The sequence below is a fragment of the Alosa sapidissima genome, chromosome 4 (genome assembly GCF_018492685.1).
Source record: "Alosa sapidissima isolate fAloSap1 chromosome 4, fAloSap1.pri, whole genome shotgun sequence".
Classification (NCBI taxonomy): Eukaryota; Metazoa; Chordata; class Actinopteri; order Clupeiformes; family Clupeidae; genus Alosa; species Alosa sapidissima.
In genome coordinates, this window is record NC_055960.1 from 25,527,234 (window position 1) to 25,550,201 (window position 22,968).

General features: G+C 39.3%; 2 protein-coding genes and 1 long non-coding RNA gene across 3 annotated transcripts in view; 2 read left to right on the forward strand and 1 right to left on the reverse strand.

Moving 5' to 3' along the window:
* Window positions 1–5,302: 5,302 nt before the first annotated feature.
* On the forward strand, window positions 5,303–8,359 carry LOC121706728 (homeobox protein Hox-C9a-like). The gene is made up of 2 exons (XM_042088705.1): window positions 5,303–6,171; window positions 7,526–8,359. The coding sequence occupies exons 1-2, from the start codon at window positions 5,631–5,633 to the stop codon at window positions 7,768–7,770; spliced, it is 786 nt and encodes a 261-aa protein (XP_041944639.1). The 5' UTR covers window positions 5,303–5,630; the 3' UTR covers window positions 7,771–8,359.
* A 4,057-nt stretch (window positions 8,360–12,416) lies between these two features.
* LOC121706729 (homeobox protein Hox-C8a-like) lies at window positions 12,417–16,140 on the forward strand. The gene is made up of 2 exons (XM_042088706.1): window positions 12,417–13,176; window positions 13,876–16,140. The coding sequence occupies exons 1-2, from the start codon at window positions 12,741–12,743 to the stop codon at window positions 14,202–14,204; spliced, it is 765 nt and encodes a 254-aa protein (XP_041944640.1). The 5' UTR covers window positions 12,417–12,740; the 3' UTR covers window positions 14,205–16,140.
* A 5,888-nt stretch (window positions 16,141–22,028) lies between these two features.
* The window catches only part of LOC121706732, a 51,879-nt gene continuing 50,939 nt past the window's right edge, over window positions 22,029–22,968 (reverse strand). Inside the window, exon 3 of the long non-coding RNA XR_006031121.1 lies at window positions 22,029–22,271. This is a non-coding gene — a long non-coding RNA (uncharacterized LOC121706732). The remainder of the gene's footprint in view (window positions 22,272–22,968) is intronic.

The window sequence follows — 22,968 nt, forward strand, 5'->3', positions numbered from 1 at the left end:
TAATATAAAGTGGTTTATTTCCACTAACGAAGTTTCACCGAGCATGGCTTGTGACGTCTACCGGCTCTAATGATTTGTTGCTGATCCAAAATGGGCTCCAGCCTTGTGCCACTGGTGTGCTTTGAAACTGCGGCAGAATGCTTCAGTCGATGTCTAGACAGCAGTCAAACTCACCTTGAAGTGCATCGGTGAACCTTCTTCCAGTAACACCACATCCATAGTTTATTAGTTCAATATGGTTGATTTCAAGTGGCTATATGCCATTATAGGCTATAGGTTGCAGTTTGTTTGTGCGCACTGCATATGTATTAGATATTAGATGTACCTAGAAAATGTTTAAATGCCCCCCCCCCTTCATTCAGTGGGGGGTTTCAGTGATAGAACGTCCACTCTAGACATTCACCATTTAGGCTACATGGCACATAGAGACTGAAATGCTACATGCATCTTTAGTTGGGCACCTGTTTGGAAACGTGATCAGTTGCAGAGACATTTCCTCTAGGTTGTCAGATGTGTCCTCTTCACGTAGAACAACCATACAAAACACAAACATGTTTAAACATGTCGGTTACATTTTTTTTACTGATTAGGCTACACTGTGCGTTCCTTTGTAAAATGTTTGTCTGAAGAAATATTCTCTCTATTCAATTGTGTTTTCCTTTCAGCTCAATGAACTACATTGCGGGCACTGGAATGGGATTTGACCCATTATTAATATTTTGTTATTGCAAAATAGTAAAATTATGAATTGTTCTTTAAGAAAACACCAATTTATCATCAACAATAACTTCAGTTCGTGTGAGTCCTCCTACTTTTATCACCAGTGAACTTAATAGCAATTTCTGTCTTAATAGTCCATTACTTCCCAATTACGCCAGAGAGCAGGATGTGATGGGTTCATGGTTAAATGGCAGTTAAATATGGCTTTGGAAACAACTGATGGGTGGCAGTAATGGGTGACGTAATGCAAAAAAATACCCGATTCTCGGCTGTCTTCTCCACAAATTTTCAGTCTGGTCGTGTTAAATGTTATGGTGACAATTTGTGGTGACCACGAACACAAGCCATTTTCAGTGTCACCGGCCTACTGTCACAGTCAGACTCGGAGAGCGTGTTCAATGTATTAGCATATGCTATGCTAGCACCCAAGTGCAAAGGCCAGTGGTGCAATCTCAGTTCTCGTGCTTTGCTATGATGAAAACCCATGAGTATTATAAAAAATAACCACTTTCATGAATTATTTCTTTTCATAAATCATCATGATATTATTTAACCTACAGCAAGCTTGAAGGTGATTTGAAAAGAAAACACATAGGCAATGCAAGTTACATTGTATTATTCTTTATTAATTTAATAATAAAGGAAATAACTGAAACGCATCACAAGTGTATTAAGATAAAATGTATTCATTATCATCAATAACATACATTTGTGGGTATCCACGTAGGCTATTTGATTGTATGATGTCAGTACTACTGGCCTGAGCTACTCTCGCATGCTTGCAAAAACCATTTTGTCAGTAAAAAATAGCCAACTCTCTCAATATCAAATTATTATTTTTTTTTTTGTTATCAGAATATAGTGCGTTGAAATCAACATACAGATATGACTGTGATAGAACTGTAATATTTCACAGTGGAAGTCATACATGGGCTAAATACCATATGCCAATTTACTCTCGTATAAATTGTGAGTTGTGTCTTGTGAAATCCAAAATGATTTAATGATCACGTAGTCTTTGCTATAAAATGGTTGCAGTTGCGGTTGGTGAGTCGGTCCATAAGAGGCTATAGCGATGAAAGTAATGGCTCACAAATGGCTCCACTATTCTTATGGGGTTCACCAGTAAACCACAAAATAACTTTTGTAGATTGGATGTTTTGTAATTCCCGCGCGACCGCATGGTTAGGGTGCAATGCAATAGGCAACTGGAAAACAATAACAGGACGAAAAATGGGGACAAGGGCATAAAGCTAAACATTGACCGACTAGCATTTGAGCATTTTCATACAGAGAAATCGTTAATTCATTTGAGATTGTATATGAATTTTACACATGGCTGTGCGTAAAATTTGAGTAAGTTTTGGACAGAGATCTGTAGCGTACAAATATAGAATTGACATGTCACATTGTCGTAATAGGTCGAGAACCGGTCATATCATTTTTTCACGATGTAGTAATACACTGAATTCTGGGCTACAGTTGACAACACCTATTAATAAAAGCCAATTAGTTTGGTCCTACATACAAGCCATCTATTAGCCATTCTTATTTTAGGAAAAAAATAACTTCGGAAGGTCTGGAATTATGTCTATATGGCAACTCATTCAGAATATTCTTGCCATTTTACAACAGTGCAGAGACACGCATGCGTTTTTTTAAGGCTACTCTTTGAACCTCGTTTATCTTAATCACAAGGCCTCGGATCGTCTGCGTTTCACGGGCACACACACACACACACACACACACACACACACACACACACACACACACACACACACACACACAAACAGCAGTGCCATTCCCAAAGCCAGTGTCGCTTTCTGAGTCAGAAGGACAGCTATGCAATACGAAATGAATATGGACAAAACCCTTTAGAAAACATAGCCAATAAGGAAATTGTAACTATTACATTTCAAACCAAAGTAATGGCACGCCGAATGATTTAATATTTTCTTATGTTAGAAACTCATGCATCCCACACACACCCACATCTGCGAAAAGATGAGCGATCGTTCATTAAGTCATTAACTGTCTTGTCATTAATTATTTAGAACACATTTAGGCTGCACAGCTAGGCCTGCTGAAGCCGGACTATGTAATGAAGCGTAGTAGGCGTACTACTTCCTATAGTTCCTATAGTGCCTTTAATTACATCTTTATTATATGTGCCTATAGTTTATTGTTAGAGCATGGAATATCCTCCACGATTATTTTGTTTGTAGTCATTCATCATCGTTTGATATTTTAGTGATAGTTTGATTTCAGAATAGCACTGTCACTAGGGATTGTTGGTCTGTCTGTCTAAATGCGTTGGAAAATATTGACCTATGGACTACTTTTTATGGATTTTCGTTGTATTCTGTTGCAACTGGTTTGATTATATGAAAAACTTCAATATTACTTATCCTCAATGCATGGAGACGAATGAATGTTCGACAAACCTAAAGTCAAACGAATCTTTACAGGACATAGGCCTTCTGATTAGTATTATTTTATTTTAGACAGGGTATAGGCGACAAGAGAGCATATGAAAAGTATAAATGAACATATAACTTGGACGTGGGTTATATTATTTGAATCAGTTTCATTTAAAGGGTTAATAGACATAGCCGAAACGCCTGGCACACTGACAGGACTGACTAACATAAAGGTTGCCACATTACTGAATATGAGGTTTATTGTTTCTACTTTTTTAGGCAAACGTGTATATAATTTTGATCTGGGATATCTTGTCAGTAAACTGCAAGATAGTGACTGGATTTGCCTGACTAGGACGTCAAAATAAACATGGCTGTTGATCGCTATCGATCCATCGATTAGTATCTAATACAATTTAGTTATTTACCCAGTTTGCCATCACTAGCGCATAAACGCGCATTCCCAGCAAATAATCACAATGCTGACCAAATTAATTCACAAGGTCTGTACTGTGTTCACTATCTGGATCTATTTTATTGTTCCAACTCGCAGTCCTATTTAATTAAGGTTTGGGAATGAACATGCTCTTGTTTTCCACGCTAATGAGAGATGGGTGCACCTAATGTGACAGTCTATTGTGAGACCAATATCAGCATAACCACAATGAACTAGACGACTGTCATGAAAAAGCAATTTTCTATACCTCATGACCGTTATTTTGGACATGGGGCTTGCATACTGCCTGGTAATTTGCGTTGTTGCATTATTGTGTAGCCTATTCTGTACAACTGGACAGCACCTACTTTCCGCATTGGCAGAGATGGTGGAAAAATATTACAGAAAAGACTAGATCCAAAAAGGGCGTACAGCATGTCATCCTCTCGAAACTTCTGGTGAATTGTTATTACAGAGGTGGGGGATTGGCTGCAATCCTGCGGCAGGAGGATATTGGGCCTAGCAGTGTACCCGAGTGACAATGACTGTTCATCAAGAGACCTCGACACCGCAGTGCGGTGTGTCTGCCTTCTATCTCCCTCCAGATGAAGATACCGGAAGAACTTCCTTAGCAACAAAATGTGCTATTTTAGAACGTCGTGGAAATATGTGATAGGCTATAACGTATTTACAATTGGCACTGGACGGTCCAAATCATAGTCTTAATGATGAAATTTAGAGGGTAGCACAACATGAACTTTAAACGTTGTAGTCCTCATTGTTGGTCCTGGCACAAATATCTAGACTGTGGAGGGTTAGCACACATAGTTTAGTCGTATAAGGGACTGTAAAACGAGCAGCTGCAATGTCAACACACGAGAGACAATCACCCCCTGCACTATATACACTAACAACACCATAGATTTCGCCCACATTGTTTAGATCCAAACAGAGTTAAGATCTCCTCTATACTAATATAATTAGAATTGTTGCAGATGTTTTGTACATAAGCATCCAGCTTTAGGCTAATTTCTTTAGTAGGCCAAGGACTCTTTTGATGAAAAGCAATACAAAAATGTCATATTTATCGACGCTCATTTGCTTGTTATCGATTGGACATAGATTGAAGACCTTGGTGGCTCTAATTTGCACGGCTGGTCATAATATATGTTTCTGTAACTGTTGTGGTTTTTGCAATGCTCCCTGTGTAAAGTGTTGGTTTTATGTTTGTCATACGATGAACTCAGCTGAGTTTTTTTTTTTATGATTATTAACGACACGTTTATGAACAATCAAATGGTCCTCGTAAAAATTTATTGAGGGACATAAAAACATGCATGGCCTCTTTCCGAATTTAGCCCCAGTAGTGGGCAGGTTTTCTCAATTCCAGTCAAAAGTTATAAAGTTCGTTTAGCCCAATACCCAATGCAATATAAGTTTGTGCAACTGAATATTCCAGTAAAACCGATTCACATCAGCCTCGACCCAAGTAATCTTATTTGCACATGGAAAAGAGTCCGACCGGTAAAATAAACTATCGATTGCTGTGGATAATGCATAAGATCATGATATACATGGTAATACTGAAATCGAGTAGTTCTAGTGGATATGTCAAAGATGTTTTGTTTCAAACGACATTTTGTCGACAAAGACAAATTACACGAGGAAATAGTGCGTTCTTTAGAGCGGTCAACGTACCTCCGTAGTCCAATAACTGGGGCGCAGCTCTTCATTGTTTATGACAACAGCTTAAAACTAAGGCATGATGGGTGGTTATTCCAGTCTAATGATTGGTCATAGAATGGAAATCCTTTTCATAAAGAGCATTTTAAGATCTGAAGTACATCACTGTCCCAAGGATTGCGTGCGCATTAATCGACTGTATAATTTTGGAGTAAATATGATCACGTGTCTTCCACCAGCCAATAAGAGCTCAAAAGCCCCGGGAGAAATAATTACCTGACTTGATTGTTCTATGGGCAGATAAAAAAGTACACATACACTCCATATAATAATCTGATGCATGTAAAAGAGGAGAGAGGCATCACATCGTCATGTCGACCACGGGTCCTATAAGCAATTATTATGTGGATTCGTTGATAAACCACGAGAGCGAGGAGGTATTAGCGTCGCGTTTCTCCGCGCCGGAGCTGCTCCCTGCCGGTTCACGACCATCTCCGCTTGTCCCGGAGTGCTCGGATTTTCCTTCTTGCAGCTTTGCGCCCAAACCTCCAGTCTTTACCTCGTCTTGGGGCCCAGTGCACTCACAGTCCTCCGTGGTGTACCATCCCTACACCCACCAGCCACACATAGGCACAGACTCGAGGTATGTGCGGTCGTGGTTGGAGCCCATCTCTGGAACAGTCTCTTTCCCAGGCTACCCAGCTAACAGCAGACACTACGGACTGAAGCCCGACGGTATCCCCGAACGCAGACCCGGGGAATGCATCGCCGCCAACGGACGCGGCTATCCGGATTACTATTATGGTTCTTCATCTGATCTCCGGGATAAGGCACAACATATCATCCCTTCGCCCGAAGCGGATGCATTCGTTTCCGGCAAGCTCAAGGAAGACAAGCCAGAGTTAGATCCAAGTAAGTATACGCTACGCCACCATCCCTGTTTACGGTCCGTGTGATGGCGGTGTGAGGGGGATGTTCTGCCATTGAGGGATTTTGGCTCAATGTTGTCCGTTGGCCCCTACTATAAAACGAAATTATTGTCCCTTTTCAGTTCCCTTTGAACGCGGGTTCTTCTGGAGGGCTGTTAGACAGCGCTAGACAGGACAAACGCCAATGGCTTTAAGGTTGTAAAGTAAGCAGCAGCCATAAACCGGCTATAAAATGGGGAATCTCAGCAAACAAGCTTTTCATTGGCGCGATGAGAATCAAGACCAAAGCTCATATAGGCCGTTTCCTTCTCTTTAAACCTCTGTTTGAGAAGCATAACCTTTAAATCGTGGTTAACCAGCAATTAAATTTTTCTTATGGGCATAAATAACACCACAACATTCCTCGTTTGGACTAGTTGAGAATTTCATGGCGGAAACAACTCTTAGTGGACAGCTACTTTTACATTGCAATCATGACCATAGCTTGTATAAATAATTTGTTATAGGCTACTGAGTTGTATCATTGAAACGACAATAACCTCTTCATCGGAGTCCATATAGTATAGTAGGTGCTCTGAGGCCTGTCAACATGGCGCTCTTTTAATCCATTATTCAGGGAATTTCAATTTGCTTTTAAGGTCTGTATTTACAGCACTCTCAAAATAACATGCCAATATTAATTATAACCATATGATTCATGGATTTAATGGATCTGTAAAGTACTTTTCAAAGCAGGTGTGCCATTGGCATTACAAAGAGATTAGTTCAAATAATGAAGTATTTCCTTTAGGTAATGTAACATGATTGGTCAAAAGCAAAGGAAAAGCTATCGTAGTTTTGATATGTTGAAGTGTTTCCTGTTGGGAAATAAGTGACTAAAGCAGTCTGAACCAGACAAACCTCGGAGCTCCACCATTAGGAATGCGAATGGCCCAAACACACTGAGCAGCCTTAGCTGCAGATCCTGCCGAGACTTGAAACTACAGGCTTTTAAAAATCTTTTATGGGCCAATAAAGCAAATGGGCGCACTCACTTCTTTACGACTGGATCCTTTTTTAGCAGTGTAGACCGTCTTGAAAAGGAAATATTTTTAGGGGGGGGACTACTACGTAGAATTCACCCTTTGATTTTCACCCTTCGCTTTGAAAGCTACAATGTCCTTGGGACAAATTGATATTGTCATCTTATGTGCAATCTATTGTGTTTTCAAACTATGACGAAATCAGACCATGAGGGTTGTTCTTTACACCCAGAAGATGTTGTGGGCCTAGTTGGGATTAAAACCACTGATGTCTATTTACATTTTTGAACATTGTATGTGTGTTGTTTTTTCCAGATAATCCAGTGGCGAATTGGATCCATGCGCGCTCCACCAGGAAGAAACGGTGTCCTTATACCAAATATCAAACACTTGAACTCGAGAAAGAGTTTTTGTTCAATATGTACCTTACAAGGGACCGTCGATACGAGGTCGCTCGTGTCCTAAATCTCACCGAGCGACAGGTCAAAATTTGGTTCCAGAATCGACGGATGAAGATGAAGAAAATGAATAAGGAGAAGACCGAGAGTAATGAGCAGTAGCGCAAAATGACACAGAAGATCACATAAGCCTGCGTCAACATTTAAATAATTAAAATGGACAAATAATGACTGAAACTTTGGACTTAATTTTCGAAAACAATTCAGTCACTCTTCTCATGATTTCTACATGTGTTGCACTTCAAGCTATCTCACTGCTCAAGATCTGTGGATGACTTCTGAGCGGCTTACTTTGGCTGTTTTTGTTTGTTTTGTTATATGTGACATACAGCTTGTTTGGTCACATACTTTTTTATTTTTGTATACCATGCGTCCATGAAACGCGACTTAAGACATTGTACATTAAAAACAAAAACATGGGATAGAGTTAAGACGAGGAATTATACTCAGTAGTGTTTGTGTGTTCACGTGTAATTTAATACCTGTGTATTTTTCTAGGTGTTGCATCTTATGTGTACACTATGAGTAGAAAGTTTTGTACAAGAAAAGACAACCACAATTACAAGGGGATTGTTTGTGTTCTCGTCACTGTGGATATGTTGCAACTGCCGTATGCGTTATTTCCTCTTGATTCTGAAAGTTTATGTTATATTGTAGATTGTGATTATATTAAAATATATCTGACATCTCAGTCGACTGTGTTTCAGGATTAATCGTAATGGACTGCTTGCATTCATAGTTCTGTCCCTCGACATATAGTAAACCAAGAGAAGAACATTCCTTATGGGCCTAATGGCGTGCGCTAACACAGTGCGTGAGCGAACACTTGTCATGGAGGAAAAGCTAAACAAATTCTCTCACGACAATGCACGCCAGAACGAGCATGCTAATCTTTATTGAAAGCAGCTGTAGGTATAGGTCGTTGTTCTCCTCTAATCCACTTCCTCGGTAATGAACGTTTCCTGGCCACTTCCGTCCACGGTAGCAAAACATGCTAGTGATCTGAATTAGACTGCAAACGGGTGACATTTTGAGGCCCACTGCGAAGGCACCACTACTGCACTAGGCTACTACATTGGATGCAGGCAGGGGCCATGCTCATGTGAGAATGTAGGCCTACGAAATGTCTGTCATGAGTGCTATTTCCATAATATACATCTTTCTCGAATTAAAAATGGAAACGATATTATTCGACTGTTTACAATAACATGTTATTGAGAGAATTCATAGACATGTTAGCGGCTAAATGTGCAGAATATGACAACAAACATATCTGAAATAAAGAACTATTCTTAATAATCAAGGGGATTTCATTTATAATGTGTAACATAGGCCTGTACGGTATGTGAAAACATAAAGTTAACAAATAAAAGATGCGTGCTATTTTGCAGTTGATACCTTTAACTAACCAATTTAAACCAACTTTGTATTGGTCTGTAAATAAATAGGCTACAGTTTTTACACGAAATGAATTAATGTCTGCTATGGAGAAATACCATGTGTATAGAGTATTTTTTCTTATTATTTGATAGCATTTTATTTAGTAAAAGAGATTAAGCTAAATCGAAAAGGATATTAAATAGCTCGCACTTTCCTGTAAGTGTGTACTTTTACATTTCCTCCTATACTGTACCAGCAAATCCAGCTGGTGTTTTCAAGTGCTGGTGTAGACGTCACTTTGTTGAAAGCGTGAGAGGTCTGGAGTTTTGGCTCCTCGAGCATGTCTGAAACTGTCTCTTTTCTAGAAGGTGCCACAAACATTATTGACAGGATGCAGCGTTTTTAAAGCCCAATCAAGCTGGACATTTCCGCCGCAGGGCACAGAGTATACAGGTTTTACAACTCTGCTTGCGGCTGCACTGTTTGCTTCGATCGCAATTGAACAAAGCCAAGCCGGGGAGATGGCTAGACGTCTGGGCTAAATCACTTTATTGCTCTTATTGGATGCAATGCTGGGCCTTATTTCAAAGCAAGCTTATTGCACTTGTTTTGTCTGCACTGTCCACTACAAACGTGTCGACCCCCTTTGCCTTTCCTCTGTATTATCTTCACTGCTATAAGAAGAAGGGGGTTTGCAGAGTAAAGGCCTGCTTTAAAAATCCAAATTGCATACCACATGCAACTACACAACCACACCAGTGTCCAGCCACTAATATCTGAATGGTTGCTTAGCTACCCTTCTTAAATGCAATTTCGCTTCCGGAAATCTGTTCATTCAATGGATAGTGTGTCTGTTGAGTAGCCTAACCAAAATAAAGTCGAAACCACTGGCAGTGAAATCGTGTGGATGATGATAATGATACTACTACTACTACTACTACTACTACTACTACTACTACTACTACTACTACTACTACTACTAATAATAATAATAATAATAATAATAATAATAATAATAAATGTTATTTATAATAATATTGTTATTTATTTATTACAACGTGCTGTAATTAGGCCTATTCTTCGTAGGCTAGGCCTTTGAGTTTGGCGCAGGCATAACAGATCTTGGTCATATGATTTGACGTTTCACTGGGATCATCAGAGGCCTTGAGAGGCCCATCCACATATGGCTTTTTCCATTGGTGACTCCAAACGTTTCTGCCACGCTAAGATCTCCCAGCTGAAAGAAAGAGTGATGAAGCATTGTGACCAAACACAAAATGTAACGCTAGATGACGCTGTTGATCTATCTTGAAGATCATTGCAGACGCATCCTGTTCTACACCCTGTGCTTCTGAGCAGAGTAGACCGTTCTTTAATCATCGAAGACCTCAGGTAGCCTTTATCAATAGACTACAGATAGGCTACAAGCACTTACACTGTATCCTAACACACTTTTTTTAATTGTGGAAAACTGAAAATAACACAGCGTATATTTAGGCCTATATCATAACAAATCTAATTGGGACTATATAGCCTAACTCAAGCTAAGGGTTCATACCTTTTAATATACAACTTTCAACAATATCATTATGAAATATATGTATTTAAAATATTAGGCGACATTATGCATTTCTACTGATGTTTACTAGGCCTATCCCTTTCCATGCATAGCAAAATAGCTCTGAGGTTCATTTGCAAAGTGCTTACCAGTGCTTAAAGTGAGAATTGGTAATTCGGCTGAATTAAATAGCCTAGTTGAATCCTCATTTGCTTCCCTGAGTTGTTAAACCATAAATACTCACTTTATAGCTAAAAGTCTCGATGAAAAGGTGTTGTCAACAAAACGAGGCTTGTGAGACGTGCAGTGCATTTCTGTGTAGCATCCGGTAGGGTGCACCATTTACCTCCAACCTTGTGGACTTCTCATGTGGCATCTTTGATCTCCACACATTGTATACCGTGAGAGAGTTTATGCAATAAACAGAAACGTGCCCAGTCCCTCATTGAAAGTTAGAACCCTTGCTTATTGTCGATGTAGTGTGCCTGTGTAAAAGCCTTGGGTAGGCCTACGCTTCCACGAGTCGTTCCGGCATATTATTTAAGCCTTTTTATGATCTGAACTGATGCATTATCCCTCTGTTCTTGAATTTATGCTAGCCTATATTTGTAGTAACAAGTACGTGGTGTTTTAACAACTTAATTTCATGAAAATCCATGGTTGTCAAACAGCTTTCCATCTACTTTCGCCATTTAGTCTTGTTTGACGTAGTCTTTTACAATATCTTGCTAACAGAGACGATTAATCTGTCCTAGAGTTCTAACAATGACAATGACTACGTGTTTTTATTGAATCTCTCATTAGGCTATGCTTAAAATAATACAAACGTAGTAGTCTAATATGTGCACTGCTCCAGAGCATAGCCCATGCGTCGAAAGCAAACCTTCACAATGTGGGTACATGATTAGTGGTCTTTCTTCATTGGGAGGCTTTCACTAGAAAGGCAATAATCTGTAGCCTATGCAAAATTTGAAATGCTCCACATAGACAATGCAAGGTCACTTGTGTTACGTGGTTTGAACACCTTCATGAAAGTAGTGATGCCTACAGTTTGATGAGAGGATCATCGCTTTATTTCCTTAAATAAATGAATGCGACAATTACAATTTAATTGACACCATTTTATTCACAGTTAATACAAACATGTATCCAGAAACATAACTTAATGAAATGCAAAGCCAGTAGGCTAATAGATAATTCAGGTGATTTTCCTTTTGATTATATTCCCATTTAATATGATGTTAACCGAACACATATTTTTAACATCTGCAGACCCAATCGGATGTAGCATTGTTGGGAGATTTTGTCGTGTAAAGCAAAATAACATTCAATATTCACCAAAGCGTTGCCTCGGCTACTCATAAACATCATTTTGGATATTTTTTTTCAGTATGGTAGTGCAGACCATGACCATCTTCTAAAATGCACACACGCATTCAGACAATTGTTTTGCCAGAATATAGCAGTTTCACTGCAGTTTTGTTATTATAGGCTACTATCATTATACGAGCTACTGTTACTGTTATAATAACCAGATAATAACTAGGCCTGTACTGACTACACAATCCAGGGCCTTGGTAGGCTACACACGTGAAATCAAGCACAAAACGCAAGGGCAAAATCGAAATGTGCGTCATGAAGAGCGTCGATTTGCCTTTCCATGTACAATAGTACAAACAGTCTAAAGGCGAGTAGTGCTGCTCAAGGTAGACGTCTAGGGACGCGAAGAAGGGGAGGGGGATTGAGGCTGGTAGGTTGGTGTGTGGAGAAGGGAGGGGGTCTATGTCATGGGAAGGGGGGCGCGCAAAAACGCTTGTGACTGTGTCGGAGGAGCTAGCCTGCCTAGCACACATCAACCATTCACGACATAAGTCCTATTAGCCGCGGCAAATACAGAAAAGGGTAAAAACGAGCAGCCCTCAGTGGAGAAGGAGGGAGGCAGTGAGGAAAGGAAGAAAACGGTGATACCTGGAGTTGGACGTTAAAAGTGTCAGTATTTTCTCCAGCCAGTCTCTATGGTTGTTTGATTCCGGCGGTTATATGCATGGGCTCTGGAAAAGAACTAAGGTAATACCGAATTGTCCACTACTCTACTCACCCAACAACAACATTGAACAGGAAGGGGGAAGGCAATATGAGCTCCTACTTTGTGAACCCGTTATTTTCCAAGTACAAAGGCGCTGAAACATTGGAGCCAACTTACTACGACTGCAGGTTCCCCCAAACCGTCACCCGGACCCATGGGCTGGTTTACGGGGCTGGAGCAACGGCACCGGGCTTCCAACCCACGCCCCATCACGTCCAGGACTTCTTTCACCATGGAACGCCTGGGATCTCCACTCCTGGATACCAACAGAACCCCTGCGCTTTAGCGTGCCACGGAGATGCCACGAAATTTTACGGCTACGACGCTCTTCCGAGACAATCACTTTATGGCGCCCAGCAAGAGGCGAGTGTGGCGCAATACCCAGACTGTAAATCGTCGAATGCCACTAACCTCGGAGACGGACAAGGCCATCTAAATCAAAACCCGTCGCCTGGTCTTATGTTTCCTTGGATGAGACCCCACGGTCAGCTCCTGCTTTTACGTTTAATACCTCAGTTTACATTGTTAAAAATACATCAACTGTTTTGTTGTGTATATGTGGTACGTGTATGATTCTATGTGTGTGCTTGTATATCTGAGTGTACGTGTTTGTTTTGTTTGCATTGAGCCGAGACATTCTCCGTGTGTGATGGCATTACACAGTTGGTTGTTGACTCACCGTATTGTCGATCTTCGGTAATTATCCACGGTGGTGTCTTTCACATAGTCAGGATCGATCATTTATTTAAAAATGCTGTCAAGTAAATAATACAGTTTAACCGTAGAAAGACGTTTATTTGACCGCGAGTGAAGACGTGCCAGCTAACAATAAAAGAGAGGAACGCATCACTAACAATATATAATTCAGAGTACAGTTAACAGAACTTGGCCTGGATTTTCACTCATCCTTCAATCTGCTGAGATTTAATGGTGAAGGTGTATACAGGCGCATATTGTGGAAGTCGTCTCACCAAATAAATACTAGCTGAATGTGTGGTGTGTCATCACCCTAGTCATAACACAAGCAAGTATCATAAAAAAAACTTAAATCAGGTTCAACGCTAGGTTACAACCAGCTGCTATATGCACGAATGCAAACAGTATCACATGTTTTTTTATGTGAGTGTGTGTGTGTGTGTGCCCGCGTTTGTATGCTTAAACATCTACCCACTGATTCTCTTAGCTCCCGGAAGGCGCAGCGGTCGACAGACGTACAGTCGTTACCAAACACTGGAGCTGGAGAAGGAGTTCCTGTTCAACCCTTACCTCACACGCAAACGACGTATCGAAGTCTCCCATGCATTGAGTCTAACAGAGCGACAGGTGAAGATCTGGTTTCAGAACCGGCGTATGAAATGGAAAAAAGAGAACAACAAAGACAAATTCCCGGGCCAGCGAGGGGAGGCCGAAGCCGAGGGAGAGGGAGAAGGCGAGGAAGAAACCAACGAAGAAGGAGAAACAGAGGAAGGAGAGAAAAAAGAGACAAGAGAGGAAGAGGGGACGAAAGAGTGATTTTATTGCCTCTTTTATGGTTATACGACTTAAAGTTGAAAGATAGAGGAGGGGAGGGAGAGAGAGGCTAGAGAGAGAGTAGAGATCCCGTTTTACGACCACCGTTTTATTGAGTCAACAAGTGAGGAAATCCTTTAGAGAGGCAATTGTGACACTGCTTCCTCTCTACACAGCAATCCCCAAATGAGGAGAGGCATCCAATAAGAACCCATGCTTTATAAAGCTGGATCTCCCTGAAAAAGGTCCGTGTTTATTTCCAGATCTCACACTTTTTGTGTTCCTCAACCGCGTCTCATAGGCCTTGATATCAAAAGAACCCATAAAACACAAGAATGAAATATACAATTACTTCACAATGTTCTTTTTCATCAGCTCTTTCTTCCATATGACCAACATTTCTGTGTGGTGAAAATGAGGAGAACATAGTCTTCAGTAAAAAACACCGTAGACAACTTTAGAGAAGGACAACTTTATTGGGGTGCTTGGATAGGGCTCAATAATTATAGCATTTATTGCGAACATATGCTTTTATATTATCAATGTGTGTTTTTTTTTCAGTAGTCTATTATTTATGTAATTTGGGTGGAGTAAAATTAAGAGAATCCATGTAATTATGACGCAAATTTTAAAATTTGGAGTCGATACGATGCTACCTAGTGTGAGGAAACTGCAACTTTATTTTATTTTATTTCAATGGCAGTTTCCTCTCGCCCTTCAATTCAAAATTGATTATAGCTAATCGCAATTATATTGATATCACAGACAATTTGTAATGCATATTTTGTACGATTTGTGACATTTTTGCTGAAACTGAATATGATCCTTGGTTAGGCTACTCAATCAAATGCTAAAGGAAACAATTGAATCATTCGGCTTAATGACATCAATGTAGCCTATTGACACACACTCTGCAATACAAGTAGGCCTAGAAAGCCTGCTTTTCTACATTAAGGCTGCCTACCTGACTAGACCTACACTCGATTGAGTATTCAAGGGCATCTAACTACCTAGGCCTCGATAAGACTTGGCGGTATTGACATCTATTAGTTGTAAACTTTAGAAGCCATGATTTTGTCTGGAAATACTTAAAAAAAAAAAAAAAAAAAAAACAGAAGGAGAAAGCACTATACACGGGAATGTATGATGCCTGGCGATAGCAAAAGCGGGTTTGTATACCTCTATTGAAGAAATTAATTTCGAAACTCCATCTCGAACAAAGGCATTACTTAACATTAACTGGTCCTGATTTTAAGTAAATTGCTACAGTGTACAGCTTCATATTAACTTGAAATTGGGCTTGAGCTGAGGGTTTCTGACAGATGTCTATAACACGAAGTCTTGAGAGGCAATGTCGATATCCTCCCCTTAGAATTATAGGGTTCTATCTGCGTTCTGAGTAGTTCTGAGATATTGAGCTTCAAAGTCTTAGAATTCCATAGAGTTATACTGCTAAGTGGAACAAACCTCTTCAGATATAATGTCCAAAAAATGCATACAACTACAAGAAACACTTCACCTCATCTTCTTAAGGTGTCACAGAATAAGAATATGTAAATAACTCAATTTTGACAAAAATGTCAGATAGAACCTTATAATTCTAAGGGGACGATATGTAAAAGTTCTGACATACAACGCAGTAAAATAATAAAAGTTAATATTAAAGTCCCCAACAACTTAAACTGCCTAAACCGACGCACTTTTGTGTGACAATTGTTCTACCAGTTGAAGAACTGTAATGTTTCTGATCATGCATCAGTTATTATCATATGTATGTGCTGGTGTTCTAGAGTAGAATTTTTATTGCACTGAACATGTATGTCTTCGTAAACATTGTGCCACAAAGGCTTGAGTTCTTATATTTCAGAGGGAAAAAGTAACTTTTTCTGTATGCACATGTGTTGCCATGTTGTACAATAAATGGAAAAGACAAAAATCACTTGTTCTACATTTTCTGCGTGCACACACACACACACAGTAAATTGTGCAAACTACATAATACAAACATTGCATACATTTATGCATTTGCTTGACAACTATAGCTCTAGAAATTGACACATTTGTCGACCTGTCTAGGCCTAAAAACAATTGGTAACCTAAATATTCTGGCAATATGCTGTTTTAGGTCAATCATACAGTATGTTTGTAAATGTGAGAGCCTGTATGCTCATAATTTCCTTTAAAAAGTCGCCGTTTCAAACGTATTTAGTTCAGTAAACTGATACCAAAGGCTAGACTACAGTAGAACAAGTTCATGTAACCTAGACTAGGGTAACTAACTTTAGACTTAGGACAAAGATATAAGTACTGTTCTTATGTCCCCGTATAATAAGACTAATCCTAAATCACCAGCAACTTAAATATCTGAAGTAAATTAAGTATTTAGGCATCAAGACAGGAGAATACATGGGCTTTATATTAGGCTACGTGGCTTTATAGACAATTTAAGGACTCCTAATGACAACTCAATGATTACAACTGGTTTAAACGATGCAGTAAGAAACATGTTGTCCCAAATTCAGTGTAAATGCAAGGTGCATTAGACAACAAATGCCAGATCTTCTGTTTAGGGGCCTGATCTATCGAAGCCCCCACGCCTCTTTACAGATTTCATGTGATCTTTATAAGTCTGTGTATGTATGTGTGTGTGCGTGCGTGCGCGAGAGCGTGCATTTAACGGAACAGGTGATTGTGTGCAATTTCTCACCTTAATAAACATAGTTTAACTGCGTGTTTTGAAATCACCTGAAATTTGAAAAGTAAACAAGCAAAATAGTGTAATGTTCTTTCAAAAGTTGATTATAAGACTTAGACGAATCGTTCCTATGATAAAAAAAAAAAAAAAAAAACATGACGTGTATAGTATTTTCATGATGATGAAATATTATAAAGACAGTAACGAAAGAATATGCAGGAATAGTTCGCCGAATAGGCAACATTATACAATATTTGATAGGGCTCTTTGTTGCTATTTCCTTTTAAACTGAAGGTAATACGGCTGGAAAGTTTTTAACGATGTCCCTGTTGTTATTTCATATTCTCTGCCGTCACTGTATTATGACTTTCTTTCACAGACTAAACCTTAAAATGGCTATAGAAGCAACATGCAATGGATATTATAAGACTGGGGAAACCTGCACTAAGACCACCCCAAACTAATTACTAGCCAAATTTGCACTAACAAATCTGAACCAATCAATTACAGTAAACAATCCAAGACATTTCGTAATGCTGTAAATGAAATCATCATATAAAGATACTGTAGTTTTACGTTTATTAAACATTTAAGCACTTACTATTTAAATATTTAAAGGTTGCGCTTACCAGCCGTATGCCTCAACAAGAGTGGTGGACAGCTCTAGACAGTTGTGCAGTCTTCACAGAAGGAGAAAGCAGTATTCTGCTCAAACTTAAGTATTCTGCATCCTACAGGGTTTATAGACAGTGTTTCTGGCTTTCCGGTTTTCCTTGTGTGACAATTGTCTGTGACTATTGTCTAACCGTCTGGCCTTTGTACTTTATATTGCCCTTGTAGTAGCTACTTCCTGCGTGGCTGTAATCACCTGTTAAGTTTATTGGTGGCTCATAAACTCGCCAGTGTCTTTAAATCCATGCGAATGTTTTCAATGAAACATTGAACCGTTAGCTTTTCTGTTGTTACCCAGCATTTAAATCTTGCTAGTTTATTCTTGCTAACTAATTCTGGCATTAACGAATTACCTTATTGCCGAATTATGACCATTCCTCCAACATATCATATTAATAATAGCCTATGTTTTCAACAAATCGAACATTAAAGTTGTATGAAGAAAACTAACAACATTATACAAATACACTCACTTTGAGTAAGTCAATGCCTGAAAACTGAACATTTCTTTATATGATCTGAAATAACAGCATTGGTGCGCGCATTGTAGCTAGACAGAAAGCCCTACGACTGGTTGTAAAGAAGGCTAACCCTATGCATGTTTTACTGCAGGGTAAGATACAGCCAGGGAATATTCTATATCTACCCTTTAAAATATTACTTCGCATTACAGCACAGCACTACAGTCCAACATAACTAGGCCTTGACAAGGAAAGGCTATACTCATGGAAAAGAAAACATGCGGTGCTTGGATGCAAGGTGAAACAAAAAAGAATGCAAGGTTTGTTGTACACGTTTTTATTCTTATTTATTCATATTCCATGAATGTACTGCCAATGGACATACAATTTTGGCCTACACAGACAAGAGTAAAAGCTAATACACCATTCTTACTCTCTCGCTATATTTGTTAGGCAACATTTCAGAAAATTACATTTCTTGTATTACATTTCAAATTACATTTCAAGTCTTATTGAAAACAGAATGGCATTTCAAGAGCAAGTTATTCATAAATCAGTTGGCGTTACTGTGGCGTACAAGTGCGGCGCTCTGAGATATCCCCAGGTTCCTCGTTTCCAAGCAAAGCGTTAAAAGCATTTACTCATACAAACACTTCAGGATATTTCCATACTCCAAGAGTGCATCCATTGACAGTCATCTAGCTAATTCACGTGTCTGGATTACCTTCACTTTCTTGGGCACAATTGGGCCCAAAATCGTTGTGACAGTAGTCAGTTGGAGTTAACACGATGGGTAGCCTATGGTACCGGTGCTAACTGTGTTTATAAACAACAATACTCCACTACTAACTGCACTACTAAAATTATTCTTTTTAATAAGGCAAATTTACTAGTGCCCTTTTGACCAGCAGCCCATACAATCTCATGCTAGAATGAATAACATAGCCGACAATCAAGAATGTTCAAACAGTAGCAATAAGTGGTGATGCCAACAGTGTTTGGAAATATACAGACTACAACACTACACTATTAACTATTATGATTGTTATTATGGTGAGCACATCAGTAGCCTAGTTCTGACTAATAGCCCCGAGATATTACATAGGAATGAATGAAATAATCGGCAATGCAGAATGAAAACTGTACCAATAAGAAAGAATAGACTATCCTAATGCGGTTTGAGGGACTTATTTGTAGGGAAAACGATAAAGAATAGAACTGAGGGTGCGGAGGGGGCTCAACGCATTCCTGGTTGTTTGGTGGGAAATTTACAGCTAAGTAATAAAAGTTTACGACTTAGGTACTATTTGGATTGGCTGCAGCAGGTCACATGATGCGCCCTCCGTGAACGTGAACTTTGTACTGTTGTCTTTCCTGCTATCATATGCTCACCCATTCGCGTAAGGCAGACCAAGAGCTCCAATTTTTTTTGTCTTTAATTTAGGATTTACTAAGTCGCTTGGGCAGAATGCTGGTACTTTCATTTGACTACCTTTACCCACCCCTTCCCATTCTCCTTCCTCCGTTTCCTCCTCCTCCTTTCGCTCCTGTTCGCCGTCACTCGCTCTTCCTCTCTGTCACTCCTACAATGAGGTAGGACTATAGGTAGGATGGCCTGCTTTGTTCCTTGTTTCGGACGCACAATATCAGATACTGAAGACGTTCAGTCTCACCTCTGAAAAGCCGAACGGAATTGCTACAGGCTCTTGGATATTTACTGATACCGCATTAGGCACGACGCGGGCTCTCCCTCTTGCGCCGCTAACCGCTGGACCAGTCAGCGTGCGTCACAGCAAAGGGCGCGGAGAACGTGGGTAAGTTTGTGAATCTGCGTTCCTTATTGGTTTACATTTTTATCTAATAGTACTCATTGGGAAGTAATCTTATGATGTAACAACTTATCCATCCTGATTTAACCCTCGGTTGTCAAAGTGCGTTGGTTTCCTATTCATAAAAAGGACACGCAGTTGTGATCAGTGAGTCTGGGTGTGCGCAAGGCTTCTGTTGTACAACTATGTAAGGGACGATGGATGTGAAGACACATAATTGTTGTTCTAATGTGTCATTTACTAGCAGTAAACGGCTATTTTTCCACATCTGTGGCCTCTTGTCGGTGTTATTGATGTGTAGTTGGGGCCTGTGTTACCTGTGCCTGTACCATTCATCCATCAATACATTACAGGAAACGGAACGCTTGATACAGCAACCGCTTGATGTCTGCTGGATGATGAGTTGCATGTGAGAAGCAAATGTAGCAAATTGTTTACCTCATAGTAGTTACATGTATTTAACGTGTATTTGGTATAGAAGTTAAATGTAGTGCTTTTGTTTCCTACTAGCATAACCTATTTCGTGCCAGCCAATCTATGAATGCTAACCACGTGGGCAAATTAATATGACACTTAATTTTACTTTCCCTTTAAGCTGCAATACCATATCAGGTCATCATGTGATTAGGTAGCCTACTTCATGAGTTCCCTCTTTGTTCGGTAGTTCACTGCTCAAGCTATTTAAGTTAGCATGTTACTTTGAGCTATTTCCTTTTTTATGGTTTAATTCGTTATGATATTCCAGCAATGGTGAAGTCTTGGGCATGCAGTTTACGTGAGAAACTCTTTAATGACTATGGGATAATGTTATGTTTGCAGATGTGTTTGTCAGAATGAACCTACTTGTTATCTAGTTTCTTAGTTTGTGTAATATGTTTAATCCATTAACGGAACTAAAACCAAACCAGTAAAGATGGGAGTACATGGTGATACAGTAATCATAAGTGAATGTTGATTAGATTATGGTTGTTGCGGTAGACCTGTTATGTAAATATGTTGGCATTAATATTAAAAATGGACTGCTTTAATGTCAATCCATTTATAAACTGCCCCAATCAGTTTGTTGACTGTATGCAGTGAATCTCAGGCTTCGGGAGCATCTTGTCAAAATCAACACCGCCACCTAGTGTTTACTTCAGGAAACATGTTGACTGCATCAGTAGTTGGCCCATATCGATTAGGCTACCATTGCAGAATATATAGTTCAATCATCAGGGGTTGTGTCTGTGGTAGTGAATGAAGGAGAAATAGAAGGATAAGTGGCTAGAAGATAAACAAATCACCCATCTGTAAACTGAGCTGGTATGGGGAGATTTTATGACACTGAAAGGGACTGTGTACCCACCTTTTACGAGCTGGCAGACACGTGGCATGCACCACGTGACTACCTCAATTCTTCTTGAGACTTCTGATTTATCTAGCTGTATTACGATTTAATTATAGACTAAACACACAATGCGCCTGCCATACGTGTAGGCAGTGTATGTGGAATAAGTTAGGCCTATATATTATATTCCAGTATGTTGGTTACCTTCTTGAATGACATCGTTTACAGGCCTAACCAATGGTAACCTTGTCTTAATACCTTTTATTATCCAGATACGAGATCAAAGTTTACCCTCATTTAACAATTCACTTTGTAATAGGCTAATAATGTATGTCTCAGACCGATGTGTTATTTACTCATTTGTCATTGATGCAGGATGCTTTCTCACAAAAGCAGCAATAATAATGACGACGACGATGATGATGATGATGATGATAATAATAATATGAATATTAATTGATAATGATGATAATGCTTTGGGCTTGTATTAATTTGCTTAATTTTATTTTCTATCTATTCATATGCAAAAAAGTTACAATTCCAAGATTAGCAGTAACATATATCCATGTAGCAAGATTAGCAGTAACATATGTAGCCTATATTCTCTGTTTGGTGAGAAGGCAACCAAACCAACAACAGACATTCTCCATTACAAATGTAAGAAAAACATACTATTTCCTTGTCCAAACGTACAAAAATGAGCCTACTAAGCAGTTACATCATGCTAGGACAGTTAAAAATTAAATGCACCCAATCGGTCGGTCTTGAGGATGGAATTATAATGTAACGTGTCATATTTGCATGGGTAGGCCTATACCATGTTACTTTATCTTTACAATATGACACGGGATAGAAATCTGATTTATTTCCACGGTGCGTGCTTTGGCGGTTGCGTCAGCAGACATTCTTAAGTTGTTTCCAACAGTAGGACAAGCAGTGTTTAAATAGTTTTTTTTTTTTCACGGAGACCTGTGTTCAACAGCGGGACTGGCTGATATTGAGCTATCGTCCTGGAATTCTGCATGTTCGCTTAGGGTTTATTCAAGGACACGTACGATCAGATAGTCCTTCCGTCCGGGCCTGCGCCTGAGGAGCAAAAAGAAAGAGGGCGAGAGAGAGAAGATGGGGGAGTGAAAAGGGAGTAAAGGGAGGTTATTAAACTTTATGACCGCTTAGTCTTTGTACAGAAAGTCCAAAAAAGCCTTCTTGCCTTGGTAGTAGAAGGGGGGGGGGGGGGGGGGTTAAATCACCATAAGTCTATCCACAGCGCAAAAGATACCAATTTAAACTCTTTTTATAGCAAATATATGACATGATTAAATTCATTATTTCTTAAAATAAAAAAATCAAATGATCCTCTACGCGCCCAAATGTATGCTACTAAAATATGAGTGGCCCTATTAAATATGTGAAGTAGGCCTAGCCTACTAACTATGTGCAGCGAAAACCTATTTACAGAAGGGTTTTAATTTATTTTTCATTTAATTTTTAATTAAATATATCTTTAAAACATACTGTCTTTGTCAAGTCTTTAAGCCCAGTAAATTATATCAAATCAAAACGTGGATGTATAAAAAAAAAAAAAAACTATTAGTAGGACAATGTTTTGTGTTTCTACGTCAATAGAAGTGGGTCCAAGTTATATGGCTGCTATATTATAATGACTTGAGGTGGGAAATTAAGCTGTTTTGGCACCCGTCTCGGCACCTCAGCAACACCTCATAATGACGTCCTGAATCAAAACTTTACTCTAAAAATGAAACCCAGACTTTGACAGACGGCG